General features: G+C 42.7%; 1 protein-coding gene across 2 annotated transcripts in view; it reads left to right on the top strand.

Annotated features, from left to right (window-relative positions):
• The window catches only part of ptprub (protein tyrosine phosphatase receptor type Ub), a gene marked incomplete at its 5' end in the record, with an annotated part of 143,725 nt that overhangs the window by 95,368 nt on the left and 32,220 nt on the right, over positions 1–16,137 (top strand). For both annotated transcript variants that reach the window (XM_079164198.1, XM_079164199.1), the window contains 6 exons: positions 3,341–3,658; positions 5,542–5,651; positions 8,107–8,308; positions 9,748–9,850; positions 9,943–10,216; positions 15,391–15,427. In XM_079164198.1, coding sequence (XP_079020324.1) covers positions 3,341–3,658; positions 5,542–5,651; positions 8,107–8,308; positions 9,748–9,850; positions 9,943–10,216; positions 15,391–15,427 — 1,044 coding nt within the window. The remainder of the gene's footprint in view (positions 1–3,340; positions 3,659–5,541; positions 5,652–8,106; positions 8,309–9,747; positions 9,851–9,942; positions 10,217–15,390; positions 15,428–16,137) is intronic.

The following is a 16,137-nucleotide window of genomic DNA, read 5'->3' as shown; positions in this document are numbered from 1 at the left end:
GAAAATTCACAATAAAAAAAAAAAAAAGAGTGGAAAAAGTCGATGGCAAGAGGAGTAAGAGTGGAGGGAAGGCTGCGGTGTGGGAGTATGTGTGGGGGAGAGAGAGAGGTGGTTTTTCAAAGTGAGAGAGTGAAACAGTAAAAATGAAGAGAGTGAATGTGCGAGAGGTGAAGCGAGAGGAGATTCACGGCGTACGGAAATTGCTTTCAGTTGCTGGTGTCGGTGTTTGTGAAAGTCGCTAAACTCAACCTTTTAATGATGTATTTACATTTCAACCACTGTGACATTAGCTTGTTCAACCATGTGCGGGATAAGTGATACTGCTGTTTGCTGAGCTGTTAAACAGGGCATTTAGATGCAGTACTAGTTCAACACAGAGGCAGTATAGGTGAAATTAATTTTGCTAATCGTTCTGTCTTGTAGTCTTTCTTTCCGTGTTCACAGCCCTTACCTGGGCGTATTAATGTGTTATTAAGTTATGTGTTGTACACTGTACAGTAAGCTGCAACCCTGTAAACCTCTTCCACCTGGTGGATCTCACCTGCTTGACCCTGCAGGAGACAACAGAGCTCCCCCCGGTCAACCTCCAAACCATCTGGTCTCCGCTATCCCTACTGACCCCACATACTACAGCTGAATCCTAATCGTCCAACCTTGCTGTTGGCCTGATTAGGTTTAAGGAGGAGAAAATAGATGGTGGGGGTGCTGCGGTGATTTCAGGGAGGTGGTAATTATCCAGCGAACAGAAGGGGATTTTGGAACCTTCGCTGTATTTAGGAGGGAAGTGAATCTCCTCTCCAGGAGCTGTGTCCCGCCACCGTGACTAATCTCACTCTTCTATGGTCATGCTGAATACTTCTATCCTTCCCCAAACATGTTGGCTAGCCGGCGTACGCATAAACAACTTCGCGGAGTCGAACTGTCCTCGTGCGGCTGCTGTAAAACTAATGACCGTGAATGTGAACACGGTCTCTGCCTGGCTCTGATGGCCATCCAGGTGTGCTTGATGAGCCATTGCTGTGATTATCAGCACGGTGCATTAGCACAGCTTGAAGCCCCTCAAGTAAATCACAGAGGAGAGCCGGGCATTTGTACTGCAGGTGGTACCCGAACTACGTTAATGGGCTTCAACCTGCTGCTGGGTCACTGAACCTTCTGGAAAGCCCCTGCCCATGATGCTCTTGGTCTGTTAGAGGGAGCCAACACTGGAGCCTGACTAAAATTAGACACATTAGGAACACAAGTGCTTTGCCTTTCTTGGCATGTCATCCATCATGTTTTCCATTTCTCAGCCAAAATTCCCTGTATGTTTGCATCTGGGGTGCTTGGATTTGTGTGTGCTTGTGTTTTTGCTCGCACATGGGTAAAGGCGTGCATGTCTGTATCAATTTGGGTTTTCCCGTCTGACGCAGTCAGTGCAGATGCTCTCCACCGATGCATGCAATATAAGGCAACTCTGCTCTGTCCTGCTGCTATCCCATCTCACAGTTTTAGGGGAGATAATAAACCAGAACCTGTCACATCTACTCTAACTTCCAATCTCCAAGGATCAACATGGTGCTCTGGGCTTTGGCCATGTTGGGGTGGCTGCAGTTTTCGCGCCACAGGGTGCCAGAGAATGGGTGCCCGTGGCACACACACGGATAGGACGAAGCAAAGGGAAGGGGCTGGCACAAATGTCCACTTTGAGAAAAGCCACAATGAGCACACTGTGGCGTCTTTGGCGGTGCTTTCATCAACTCAGCAGTTAAATGCTTCTCTTTATTTAGCTCTCAGACTGTGCAGACTATCAATTGCACCATTAAGACAATCCTCAGCCACACTGAACAATGGAACATTAACATTTCTTGCTGGCCGCAGTATACTACTTTGCGATTGCTGTGCCCACCCATTTATCTGCCGTCACATTAGTCTGGATGAGGTTCTGATCAATGCAATGGTCATATTTACGCCTAGACGGCCTACTGCCAGACAGCAAATTAAAAGAGAAAGCTGGAGACTGCAGAAACCATCAGTATAGATTGGAAATCTCATAAAATGTCATTTTAAAAGAATTGCTCAACCATAGGCAGTAATAAGTGCTTAAGAATCTTGGCATAGGGCTGTTGTATCTTATGTTACTGTAGCATGTACATGTTTGTCTGTTGATGAGAGAGAGAAATAGAAGATGAAAAGAGATACAAAAAAGATAAAGAGACTGGACTTAATCATTATTTAACACAACACATACAGCATATCTATGTGTCCTTGCACAGCTACTTTAAAATCCATTTTCTGAGATAATTCTTGTTTTAGTGCATTAGCTCCTGCTAAGTGATGCATTAGCTGCCTTATTTAAGTTCCTTGCACTAATCTGTGCTGCAGTGAGAATCCCACTGAGTGCACGAGTCAGTACGGGAATGAAGACCTTGGCCAGTAACCTCAAACTCCAATGATCTCTTCCTGTACCCCATATCTCTGCTGTCATTCCCTGCCTCCCTGGCCCATTACTCAACGTGCCCTATTAAAAGAATGAAGCAATACAATACATTAGGTTGCATATTGCTTGACAAAAAGGAATTGACTGTGTTTATAATGGCCACTGATAAATGCCCCCATTGATACTGAGGATGTCCTTGGCTTAACTCAGCCTCTCTTCAGTTTTCGGACATCCTCCTGAACACTGGCTGGTCTGTGCTTCTGTGTATAGAAGCTCTCTTTATCTTTCAGCTAGCCATTACATTTGAGGGAGATATCAAAGACAGGGCTGTTGTTCTTTTAGTCAGAGAAAGTCAGGGTTAACCCGGCAGTGACCAGAATTAACTTGGTACTTTCTAAAAATACATCTGGCCGTCGCAATGACCCAGAAGTAAAAGTGACCAGCGGAAGTGAGTGCCCTTGTAAAGCACTGGAATTTTGTTGTGTGTGGATTAAACCTCAGGGTAAGGAAGTATAACTACTGGATAGTCAATTTGCTTAGCGACACAGAGGCGGGGACTGGTGGGAGTGCGACAGCAACCCACAGCCTGTCCAATTAATTAGTACAATTGGCACAAGTTCCCGCTCTGTCATGGGGGATGTGGGTGTGTCAACAGGTCAACCTCCATGTTGTGGCGGGGCAATATGGCCGCATCTAGGAGGGAAACAAGTGAAAGACTGCTCGGGTAGTCCTGGGATCAGTGACAGTGTCGTATGCTGGGAAATCAAATATTTCACAATAAAATTAAGTCACCTGTGGTTTAATTTTCCAGAATTCAGTATTGTGCCTTCAGGACTTCCCTAATGTCGTTTCTTGTTTTTGTCTCCACTTTCTTTATTGCTCAATTTTCTTTTTCTCTTCTTCAATCTTCCTCCCTCCCAGAGCCTACGCGAGCATTGCGAGGCCTCGCAGCCACAGATATCCAGTCCAGGCAGTTGTCCCTGCAGTGGGAGAATTTGGCGTTCAACCTGACACGCTGCCACACCTACTCAGTGTCCCTGTGCTACCGCTACACCACGGCGGGAGGCGGCGGAGGCCACAACACCACTGTGCGCGAGTGCATGGCAGTGGAACACAATGCGTCACGCTTCGCACTGCGTGATCTGCCACCCTACCACGGCATCCATGTCCGTCTGTCACTGGCCAACCCTGAGGGGAAGAAAGAGGGCAGAGAGGTCACCTTCCAGACCGAGGAGGACAGTAAGTCTCCTGGGGAGGTTACAGAATAGATAGTGTGGAAGCAGAGGCCAGGAAAACGAAAGATGAAAAGTGTCATTACAACATGGTAAAGGTTTTAAGAGAATTGATTACCTTTAACATTAATATACAGTCAGTAGGCACACCAAGCTAACATGAATGCAGTCTAATGCAACAACATATTGCAACCAATCCTACTTACATCTTTTCTCTAATTTAGCCTCTCCTCATTGATATTATTGGGGTTGACAAAATTAAAGAAACACAGTCAGTCATTATAATGCAATAAATGGTAAATGAACTGTACTTGTATAGTGCTTTTCTAGTCTTTCCGATCACTCAAAGCACTTTCACACTACTTGTCTTCATTCACCCGCTGATAGACGGGGGCTAAGTTGCCACCTGCTTATCAGACTAACTCATTCACACATCTTAGGCACAGCTACGGGAGCAATTTTGGAGTTAAGTGTCTTGCTCAAGGACACATCGACTAGCGGAATCGACTAGGGGATCGAACCGCCGATCCTCTGCTCCCCACTTAGCCACAGCCGCCCACAGTATACAGTTCAACAGCACCATCCTGCATCCTCCAAAATGACATTACTACATGTTACTATTTAGACAGCTGCCTTGGAGGAGTGCGATGTCTAAAATATAGCAGATTCCCTCAAATTGTTTAACTATTCATATAGCAAATGTCAGACAGGAGACTATCCTGACCTGAGACTGACCACAACCAGAACCTTACTGTCACATTTATGCTGTGATGGTTGCTTTTGAGATTTTACGATGTTTTTCCGACATTAATTAAGTGCACGATATGAGGGTAAACCATACAAATTCATATATGATGTGGTAAATTTGCTAGATATTGCTAAACGTTAACAACAGCTCCTATGCATTCCTTAAACACAATACAGAGAGTGTGACCATCTGACTGAGGCGGAATCAGCATTACATAAGATCCATTTCATTTTTAGACGAAAATAACATAACCGAGAAAACATTATATCTGAGTCGCTGGCAACCCTGAGATAGGATTTTGTGCTTATTTCTTATCTCCTATTATTCCTTTGTGCCGCAGCACATCGTCTGCATGGCAGTTGAGGGAGGAATCAATTCTACCGTGAAAAAAAATCGAAACAAACAAGGTTTTTAGAAAAAGATCTATACAGTACGGGGAAAGATAGAAAAAGATCAAGAGAAAATTAAAAAGCAATAGAAAGATTTTTTTTCCTGAAGTGATTGAATATACATATATATATAGATATATATATATATAGTATATACTGTATTATATATACATATATACATACAATACATGTCAATTGTGAACGCTTCTTCCAAAAGGCTTAATAAGCAACTCTGTCCTCTAGACTAACTCAATTCAAAGAATAACAGTTGACTCAGCTGTTTGGATCTTGCTTTAGCCTCAGGCCTGAATCTCACATAAGTCTTTCTCTGTACAGCGCTCACACAGACCGTGGGGACTGGGGCTGCCACTGAATGGCCCAAAAAAACACAGTTTAATGTTGAATGTTCACGCATTGACAGTCCTCTCACTGCCATTCAGAAATAAGTGTACCAGCAAGTGTCTGACATATTGATCAATATATTTCAACTGAAGACTAATATAAAACGATAGTATCCATCTTAGAGTTTATTTCTCTTGTCTGCGTTGTGGTTACATAATTGATGCAGTTCATAAATTAACTGTGTCCTTATCTGATGTGCTGTGCCTGCTGCTCACTCGTCTGAGTGTCTCATGTGGTGCATTGTTCTGAGCCACTGTGACATTCACTTCTGTGATATTGACAGGAGAAGCTCACTGTGGGATTAGCACTTCAATTTCCCCGGCAAATGTTTGTTCTGTCAATTTCTTGTAGTTCCCGGAGGCATAGCGCCAGAGTCGCTCACCTTTACCCCGCTGGATGACATGATCTTCCTGAAGTGGGAGGAGCCCGTCGAGCCCAATGGCCTACTCACCCAATATGAGGTGAGCTCAGAGAGACACCGTCTGTCTTGTCACTTTAAAGATTGATCGCATGGTTAGCGTGATTGTTACTTTAGTTGACTTACTTGGACGAGCAAGGCAGATGTTTAAATTTATGCTTAACTGTTTATTTAAACAGTATTTTTCCTTTTTAGCGTTCCTAAAGGAAAGGCCTTAAGGATGACGACTAAACGCGATCTTTGATAAGGAGTTTGTCTGGGGCTAGCATTACTGGGCTGTTAAGTTTCCCCCAATCCACTAACACGCAGTACAGATCCGCTAATGTGCGTTGATATACACCAGTTGCATCCAGGATTTGTATTTCTTTACGTAACCTGTTACCCCACACAATGTAGTCAGCTAATGCTAACCCTCTCCCTTTATCTGTAGGTAAGTTAGCCGGACATGCATTAGCACTGGCGTTGCATTTTCAGTTAAAGCGGATAAACACACTAACGCACCTTTTAATCCATTCCTTAAACTTTTGCTCCTGTGTTTTTTTGCTTTTGGAACAGCTATAGCGTTTTTTTGAAAGCTTTGGCAAACACCTAAACTCTAGGGGTTCAAATATCTATTTTTCAATTAAAATTAATATTCATCCAAATCATTGATGAAAAGTCCATTAAGTGCACAGACAACTTTAAATTTGACCATCTGCAATTCCATGTCAACTGGGCAAACTGCTGAGGAAGATGCGTGATATGATAGAAAGCTCCAGAAGAGCTACTAAATTGACATTGTGGTCAGAATGTTTGGTCAACTAGAGTATTTTTGATTTTCAGCAGCTATAGGTGCATAAGTGTTGTTATGACATTTTAAATACTCAAACTGCACATAGACAGGACGTCCAGTCACATTAATTGTTTTAATCTCAATCAACATTCTAAAATATTAGCATGCTCGTGTAACTGAAATGTGGCGTTTCCTTTGGTATTTTTGTGCCCAGTGCAAAAGTCCTCTCTATTTGGAGAGCCATTTTCTTCAACTGCCACTGCAATTGGCACAGTTTAGACCTGCTTAATCACCAAACCACTCTGCTCTACTTTGTATTCTCCCTCACCCAACCATTTAGTGCACAGTGGAAAAATGGAAAAATAGCAGCGTTACTCGGATTCGCTCTACCTGTCCTTGTGCACATGGCCAAGCCCCATCACTTAACACTGGTCTTGTGCCATTAAAACAGAGCCCCGCCCCGTCAGGCCTTATGTTTCGCCAGATAATGATTTTGGATTTTGGATTTGTTTTCTGTCTGCGGTGAGCCATCAGTGGGCCTGCTTACCTATCCTCAAGCCTTCTTTCCTTGGACTCACTTGCAACGTCGCCTCAAGGATATTATTAAATAGGATTTGTGGTTTGACATATAAAGTGGAGAATGCACTCAGGATCTCTGAGTGTGTTGAACTTCATGAACTAATGTAGAACTCTAAAAATAACTTCTTCATTTCTCTCAGTATAAACCATTGACCACTCTGCCTGAGCCCATCGGCCGCCATGCTGTTTTGCAAGCCCTGCTCACTGCTCCGTGCGCAGTCAGGCATCTTTTATGACTGCCTTTGTAGAGGAAGCACAGCGGTCTCTCTGTGTTTAGTCACTGGGTGGCTCCTAATTCTAACTCCACACTAAGGAGGCATGAGTAAGCATTAAGCTCTTCTATGATAATCAGCAAAGACTTGAGCTTGGCTTGAGTGGCATCTTCAGTGTGTGTGTGTGTGTGTGTGTGTGTACTACATGCATATGAGCAGTGACTGTGTGTTCATTCCTTGAATAAAGTGGATCTATCCCAGCCCTAATGTATTGTATATCCTAATATGTTCACCCTTGTCTGATTGCAGTAAGGTCGTCTCACTTAGCTCGCCACTATTTCAGAGTGTAAGTGGAAATTCTCATGGGAGTACTGTGGAGGCAAGGCCAATCACCTCTTGAGGAAACACTTTAGAGAATATTTAGCTTTTAAAGGACACTCATGAACAGCAATTCTTGAGTTTTAATTAAAGAGTTAATTAAACTCATAAACTCAGCGCTTTTGATTCAAACACTTGAATTCACTTTTTTACTGCGTGACGGCGCTGGTCCATGGCCTTCAACATGCGTTACTCAGTCGGAGAATCATTTACCACTCACAACACTTTTTGAAAAACTCCAGGTTGCTTGTATGACTTTGACTGAACAGTGCCAATGCCAATCAAGTCCTACAGTATTCATATAAAACTATAGAAGACACACGAGCAATTAGCAATTGATTTAGAGAAGCAAATTCATTTCTGAGTGAGGTGAATCGTATCAATCAAACAGTCAAATTACTTTTTATGACGGAGCTGTTTGAGTTAATGACCTCTGCAGATCAGTATGAATCTATCACTTGAAATTTGTCAGCAGCTACTATAATGAGGCTTAAAGTCAGTGCTAGGGTGACTCTGCTTTTTATGATGTTACCTTGAGACCATCTTGTTTTCAACAGATAAGTTACCAGAGCATTGAGTCGTCTGATCCAGGCATCAACGTCCCGGGGCCGAGAAGAACTGTGTCCAAGTTGAAGAATGAGACCTACCACATGTTCTCCAACCTCCACCCGGGAACAACTTACCTCATCTCAGTTCGAGCCCGCACAGTCAAGGGCTTTGGGCAGACCGCCCTCACTGAAATCACCACTAACATCTCAGGTATAAGCCGAGCATGTGTGCTTGCGAGGGAGTGTGAAAGCTGCCGTAAGGTTGTAAAATAGAAATGGAAAAAGGCATCCTCTCCTTATAGCGTCTGTGCCATCACCACCTATCACTGATGCACCTTGCAGGTACATCACCAGACTTCACCCACTGTGTGCTGTAATTACGATCCAAGTTTTTCTCTCTTTTGACCTACGAGTCTTTCTTCTCTCACAGAGGCAAAACTACTGCTCCCAGAGTGTAAGAGCTATTTTCCATTGCCTCCCCAAACTACTGACACGCTGTCATCTCCCAGTCCTCAAGACATAAATTAACTCGTAGGAAGCAGAGGGGGGACACTGCTGTATATTATGCATAAAGGAAGATGCAGTACATTCTCGGAACCAGAGTGTCACTTCCGAGAGTCTCGGAGCTTATTACTGGTGATAGAAAACCAGCATTGGTGTTTCTATTTCCTCTTAATGACACATTTGTGCTTGTTAAGGGATGGGATTACACCCCTTAGGAACGCACAGCACAGCCACTCCCAGCCTTTCTCGCTCGCACATTTATTCACTCCTTCTGTCCCATCTCTTTACAAAGGGCCCCGGTTAGTTTAATTATAGATTTAGAGCACAATCACTGCTTACTGGCTGCATGTCAGACAGAACGGCAGCACAAAGCCAGACCGCAGATACAGTCTGAAAGTCTTTGCAGATCACCCTCAACCTCCCCCACTGGCCCACGGTGCAGAGCATTCACTTACACTGAGTGTCTCTCACATCGGCACTGACAGCTAGCAAACACTGAACACCTTTCAACAGCTACTACTGTCAGCATCTTCAAGCAATACCCACCGCAGAGTATCCAACTACACACATTTCCTCATTCGCACATACACACGAAGACGTGAGCGGCGCTGTGGCTGATACACAACCATCCTTCAAACCAACATTATCTGGCAGCAGGCATCAAACCCTCTTTTAGTTTTACAAACCTCAATAGACCTTTAATGTCAACAAATGCACATTGAGTTTCCCTTAATGCCTCACCTTAATTGATGTCAGCTCTTCTCTGCTCCGGTGTGAGCAAACCGCTTTTTAATAAGATAATCATTGATTCCTCATGAATAGTTTGCTCTCCTTTCCCTCACTAATTGACTTGGATATTAAAGAAATGTGCCACCACATATCAGGCGCACGACTTTGGCCAAAACCTTTCAAATGAGAAACCCGGTCAAGTTATCGTCGCACACATAAGGCTTAATTGGACTAGAAGGGAAATTCAGACGGTGTACTCGATATGAGGATATGGGTATTTTAAGAGGTCTTTCAGTTTCACAAAATATTGAGGGGCTGAACATGTTTATGAGGAAGCAGAGGCGTATGTTAAACATGTATTAAGGTAGACTAAACGAAACACTGGATAAGCCAATATGTTCGTTTCTGTGTCCTCAGCTCCGACGTTTGATTACGGAGACATGCCGTCCCCCCTGAGCGAGACAGAGAGCACCATTACTGTCCTGTTGCGCCCCGCCCAAGGCAGAGGGGCACCTGTCAGGTGAGAAAATCATCTAAAATGTACATATTAGATCTTTTTTTTTTAAATGCTAAACATGGCTTACTTACGGCGCACATCCACTCTGTGTCCAGTACATACCAGGTGGTGATTGAAGAGGAAACAGTGAAGAAAGTAAAGAGAGAGTTGGGGCTTCAGGAGTGTTTCCCATTGCCCATGTCCCACGGTGAGGCGCAGGCCCGGGGCACACCACACTACTACACAGCCGAGCTGCCACCCAGCAGCCTCCCAGAGGCCAGTCCCTTCACTGTGGGAGACAATCACACTTACAACGGCTACTGGAACAGCCCTTTGGACCCACGCAAAAGCTACCTTGTCTACTTCCAGGCTATGAGCAACTTCAGAGGGGTGAGTGACTGTTAACACCCACCAGTAGTGCGGATGATCTGGCAACACTTCATGTAGACAGTAGTGTTCAGAATAATGAGGAGTGTTGCTAATGAGTATCTGTATTTACTAATGCTATGGTTGTGTCTGTAGGACAGTTGGCATTGTCTGGGCTCACAACCCTTGAACGAGTATTTGTTCCATGAATGGGGTTGTTGGATGAAAACATATTGAGCTGGCGGTGTAACAGGGAATTATTTGCAATTACTTACAGCTAGCAAAGCTGTGATTAGCTGGAATTAATCAGTCAACTACTCACTTCACTTCACTTCACTGTGCTTTTCCTATTCGATCCTATTCCTTTCTTTTTTGTCCTTTTGTTGTTGCCTCGTGTCCTTTGTTCAATGGCCCTTTCATTAATGTCCTTATCTATTCGTCTCTTTCTTTATGTACCTAATCAGTTCAGTGTTTTTAGACCGAGGTATGCCTGGCTTACATCTTTTACATTTCAGGGTTTGTGTCCAAACAACAGAAACGTTGTGAATCCTGGTGGAAGACCTTGTTAGTTGAGAAGCAGTGTGTTATTTTACAAAGTTTTGCTGTTTGTTGTTTCATTCCAATTCAACACTCTTGTGCACACAAAGCCCTCCAGTCTCAAGTCGTACCCAGAGGACGCCACATTACCTTTCCAAATTCCATTACAGGAAGAGCTGCTACCTGGGTGAGGCAATTACTTAAAGATAATTGGTCACAGGTGCAGATGATCAGAGGTAGAAAGCTGCTGCTTTAATCTTCACAGACTGAGCTGAGAGCTGTTGCCGTAGGTAATGAAGCCTTGTGTGATCATCATCTGGGAATAAATACATGCAAGCTGCGTTACTGGTCTGTGTGACTTTTCGAGTCCTGTCGGTGGTTAAAGTCCCATCGACACCAGTAGGATCTTTTTCCAACCCAGTGGAGAAACACACGGAAGTAGTGCAGTGTGAGCACTTCACACAACTAGGCTACTAAGCATGGGATTAGATAGGGGAGGCCTGGCTTTACCGGCGGATGGGATTAGGTTTTGTTTTGCCTGGCAGGAGGCCAGCATCCATGACCCACAATGAGTGGAAGCACAGTGCCAAACCACACAGCCAACACTGTCCCCACTCTTTCAAACACTGCTGCCTTCGACCTGAAAATACAGTAACAGTCACAGAAATCTGGCCATCAGTCCATGCGGTGGTACTACAGTACTGAAACCATTCCTTTTGAAGGAGCAACATAGTGCTGGGAGGGAAGGAACTCAATTTTCATGGCTGCACAAAATGTTTTAGTCAAAAAATGACTAAATGTAGATGCTGCTTTATTGTAGGGTCAGTGTTTCAGACATCACACCTCTGTTAATGCAAAGTATTTGTTGTGGGTGTGACGTTTTTATTTACTTGGGATGTCAGCTAAAAAGCTTGGGATTTAGCTCAATTCAATCAGTTCAGCACTGCTGAGGGGCAGCTAGTTGCTAGGCATATAACCAATCAACAGCAGGGCATAGAGGATATGTTGCAGCACTGCTATGGCAACATGAACTGACACATGAAAAAGTGCTAATTACATAAATCAAGATATCATAAAAGAGCATAACATAACATAACAGCAATTAAACTAACAGACCAACAAATTTATACGTTATGACACCGATGCCTTTTTCTTGGCTGTTAATGATATTATTAACACTACAGATTTATTTACAAGTGTTAATGAGAGAGTCTATTAAAACCACAAAGCAGATGTTACGGTTTGACTCGAGCAGCCTGTATGGACTGGAATGCTATAATTGCGTAATGTGTTTTGTGCTATTTTGTGTCTTCCTTTGTGTTTTGTATTCCTGCTTATCCTCTGTGTGCAATTATGTATTTCAGGCCTTTTACATGTTAACACTGTGCTCACTCTGTCACAAAAATGTAGGCCATAAAGAGAGAATTTTAGCATTCTAAATGAAAGGAGCATGAATACATTTAGCATATTTATGTACTGTGGAGTTTTTATTATAGTGGTTTGGGGATTTTATTCAGTAGATGAAAACATAATTACCTTATGCTCACTCATTGTGGAAAAAGGGGAAAAAGACTGGCACCTGCTCTTGAACTGAAAGGGTAGCTGGCATTGAAAGCCGTCACATATTTACTTGGATAAAACAATTGCAGATAAGGGCTTCTACATATGGAAGTGGTGATAAAGTTGTCATGTTTGGCATTTTGGCATTTATGGTATTTGCACCCTGAACACCTTATGAAAATATAAATTGTCAGCCTCTGTATTTAATTATTTAGTGCATTAAATCAAAGTGTGTTTTTTTTTTCTGGAATGTGTTTGTGTGAAACAACATTGCCTCTAATCCGCGACAACTGTGACAGCTGTGGGAATAGTTTGAACAGTATATGGGGCCCATAATATTTGGCATTTACCCATGCTAATTATCTGGAGAGTGACTGTCAAGCCTCTCTAATTGCTTTGATGGATTCATCTAAAGAGGTACTTGAAATACTGTGGATACACGGTAGCTTTGCAGGTCACATCATAGTCATTTATAACATTTACACTTACATCTCCCAACTTCACACGCACAAGCACACACACACACACTGGAAAACCTTGAGTGTGTGCCGTAGAGCCCCGTGTTGCATGTTGGTATTTGAGTTTTGTATTTAGAGCTGCCAGGAACCACCAGCGCCTCTAGCGTGACGGGCACAGCACGGCCACACGTGTGATGTGTGTCCCACAATCTGGAGCTGGCCTATTAGCTCTTCTGCTGAGCTGGCACACAACGACTCAAATGTGCACGCTTCAGAGATTTGCGTCTATCCGTCACAACAAATGTCTTACCATCAGAGTAAATATAAGTAAAAATGTGCTCTTTCTTAATTTGCCAAAGCAAGCAATGATTGAATGTAAGGTTTCAAATGCCGTCTCGACAAAAGAGGCAGGTTCAGATGAATCAGATTTTCTTTTTTGGATGGATAATGTTTCCTATAAATGAGTCAGGCTCATAGTCACGTACAGTAAAAATTAAAGCAATTTGATTCATTATTATTAATTAATCAAATTGCTCAAGGCTCAATACAAAATTCAGAGCTGATCGATTGCCTCCGCACGGCTCTCAACATGGCGACAGCTGAGCCGCTGGCTTGCCGCTAACTGTGCTAACGGCAGTAACAATGCGAACAACAGCAACAGCGCTGAGAGAGCTAACAGTGATAAATGTGGGGGAACCGGACGGTGGCTTCTACATTTTCACACAGACCCATTGGGTCGAGACGGCATTATCAGCTGTAACCGCTGTACAGTATGATTGCAGCGCAGAGCAGCAGCCATGACCTAGCCAGTGGGGCGCTCTCACGTGCACTATAAGGCACGTGTGGCCGGCAAAGCACAGAGAAATTCGGATAACAACACACACAGAGGGAGAGCGATTTCATTCTCTGCTCGGGTAGACATTTCTCCACTATAATGTTACATAGCCAATAGTTATTTTCTGCTGTATTAAGGTTCAGAATATATAATAGAGAACCTTAAAGTCATGCAAGTAGCAATACTACTTCTTGACTTGAAGTACTGCTTTCAAAGTGTATCACAACAAGAATATTTGCCACAATATAACAGAATAGAGGGTCATTGTTCATGCGGTTTATACATCTAGATTTAAAAAAACATATTCAACCGGGATTTGAGAATTCAGTTTTTAGCCTTTTTACTTCAGCTTGTTTCGGGGGATCCCTAAACTTTTCACGAAGCACCTTCATCAAGTCCAATTTTTCATTTGTCCAATATTTTGGCTTATGACCAAATGTCTAACTATGATATGTTGGCATGGTAGAATAAGGGTCAGCATGGTGTGGATTATACCTGCATAGCATGTTGGCATTGCTGAGCGTGATGTTACAATGCATTACACAAAATTGTGAGTTAATAAGGACGGAATAAAGAACGTATCAGGAATATACATATATAGATACGTATGCGTGTGTCTTACATTCAAAATTTGATTTTTTTTAAACTTTCTGACTTTCCACCACTGAACTGAAAAAATCTAAAAAGAATAGTTATTAAATGAAAAGGCAATGTACTGACAATTGTTACATTGGATTTTAGCAGGCTGTACTGTCAATAGAGTTTCTTTCTGATAACTCACATTACAGGCACAAAAATAAAAGAGGACAACAAACAGCATTTATTAGTAGAAAAAATATATTATGATTCCTGGCGGTTTGTTTGTGAAAATATAATGACAGTCTGTCTGACAAACAACATGTTTGTGTATTACCTGGGTCTGTATTTTTAGATCCAACCATCATGTTAAGAACTTGTTTAAGTGTCTGTCAGTGTGAAATGGATTTTCAATTTAAAAAAGCAAAAAGCTATTTAACTGGAGTTTGAGGAAAGTGCTCTTTGCTCATTTCTGAATGTGGATATTTGCATAATTGCCCCATAATGCCTGAATTAGCATCTGTAAATCTTAATTTGATAATGCATGTCCTCCAAGTGGTGGCAGGATGGAATTAGATTACAGTCTTGGATCTCATTAGTGCTGTCTGACAAAGGTCCTTTTCATAATACTGAGATGTCATCAGTGAAATTTGAATAAAATTAATTCCTTTTCATAGTCGTGCACTGGTCTGAATCCCTCCTCTTAATTATGCTCTCTCCCTTTCAACTCTCATATTTTCTCCTTCAGCAGGAATATCTGATCTCCTTCTCAAACATTTCACCACAACTCAGATTTGAAACTCTTTGTAATCTCGTCATCAATAGGACTTTTAACTCTGAGGCGTTTTGTCCTTTTTGTCTGAATATTTTTTTCCTGTATAGTTCATCTTTGCCTCTGTCAAAAAGTAAATTATGCTATTTTTTTTTTAGGGAAGCGTAGTGCAACCCACTCATGTTTAGTCATATGAATATTTAGTCAGGGGAGAAACAGCAGAAAGAGGAGACAACTCTGCGGTTCCAGATGTGGTCCTCACCTGTTTACTCTGTAACATCAGGCTTTAATGTTCATTCCGAGTGTGTGTTTTTATCGTCTGTGGCCATATTTTCAATGTGATATATACATCTGTATCTCAGCTCAGTATTTCACGTCATCCTCTTTTCTTTTATCGCATCTCTTTTATGCAGAATGCAAAGCCACACCCTCCCCTCTGATGTCTTTCTTTCTCTTTCAGGAATCCAGAATAAACTGCATCCGCATAGCTCGCAAAGGTAATTCAACATGAATATCTCTCCTCCCACAAACACTGTGACCTTGAATTCATTTCCCTGCATCGTTTCTGAGTGCTTTGTGATGTCGTCTACTCTCTCATTGTTGTTAGATAAGGAATTAAGAGTGTGATTTTAACAGTATTGTTTAGTTTAGTCAATACTGCAGTCAATACTCGCCTCTCTCTCAAGTACAAAGGTGGGGATCTGGAGAAATTTTCTCTGACTGGTCCCTGTTGTTTAGCAGTGTGCCTCTGAGAAAAGGGCAACAAGCAGGGAGGGATTTAAGGTCAGGCTTTCATCCTGTTTGTTTGGGGGCAGACGCTGGGACACACTATATCAAAGGCAGTCTCTTTGTTCTCATCAGCAGCCTACAACACAGCTACATCTGATGGCTTTGACATCAACGAGGTCCAGGAGGGTCCTCCAGATCAAAACTTCCAGATGGAGCTACCTTGGCCTATCAGTATGAGGAAGCCCCCCCCCCCCTCTTCTATACCTCAGTTTTTGGATTCAAGGGGACATGAAAAGGGCAGGGAAATTGACTCTAAGTCCTGATGGCAGGAGAGCCCTTCTTGCTGTAGTACACTGTCAGATCATGGTGAATAAAAGTCATGTATTTATAGTTATCATAGCACCGCAACAGTAAGCAGAGCCTTGCAAGTAAATTGTCTTGGCGGGGTGTCTTTTTTTGGTGAAGGCCTATTTTTGTG

This window comes from Pholis gunnellus (assembly GCF_910591455.1).
Source record: "Pholis gunnellus genome assembly, chromosome: 8".
Lineage (NCBI taxonomy): Eukaryota > Metazoa > Chordata > Actinopteri > Perciformes > Pholidae > Pholis > Pholis gunnellus.
This window is presented reverse-complemented; position numbering and strand designations above follow the sequence as displayed.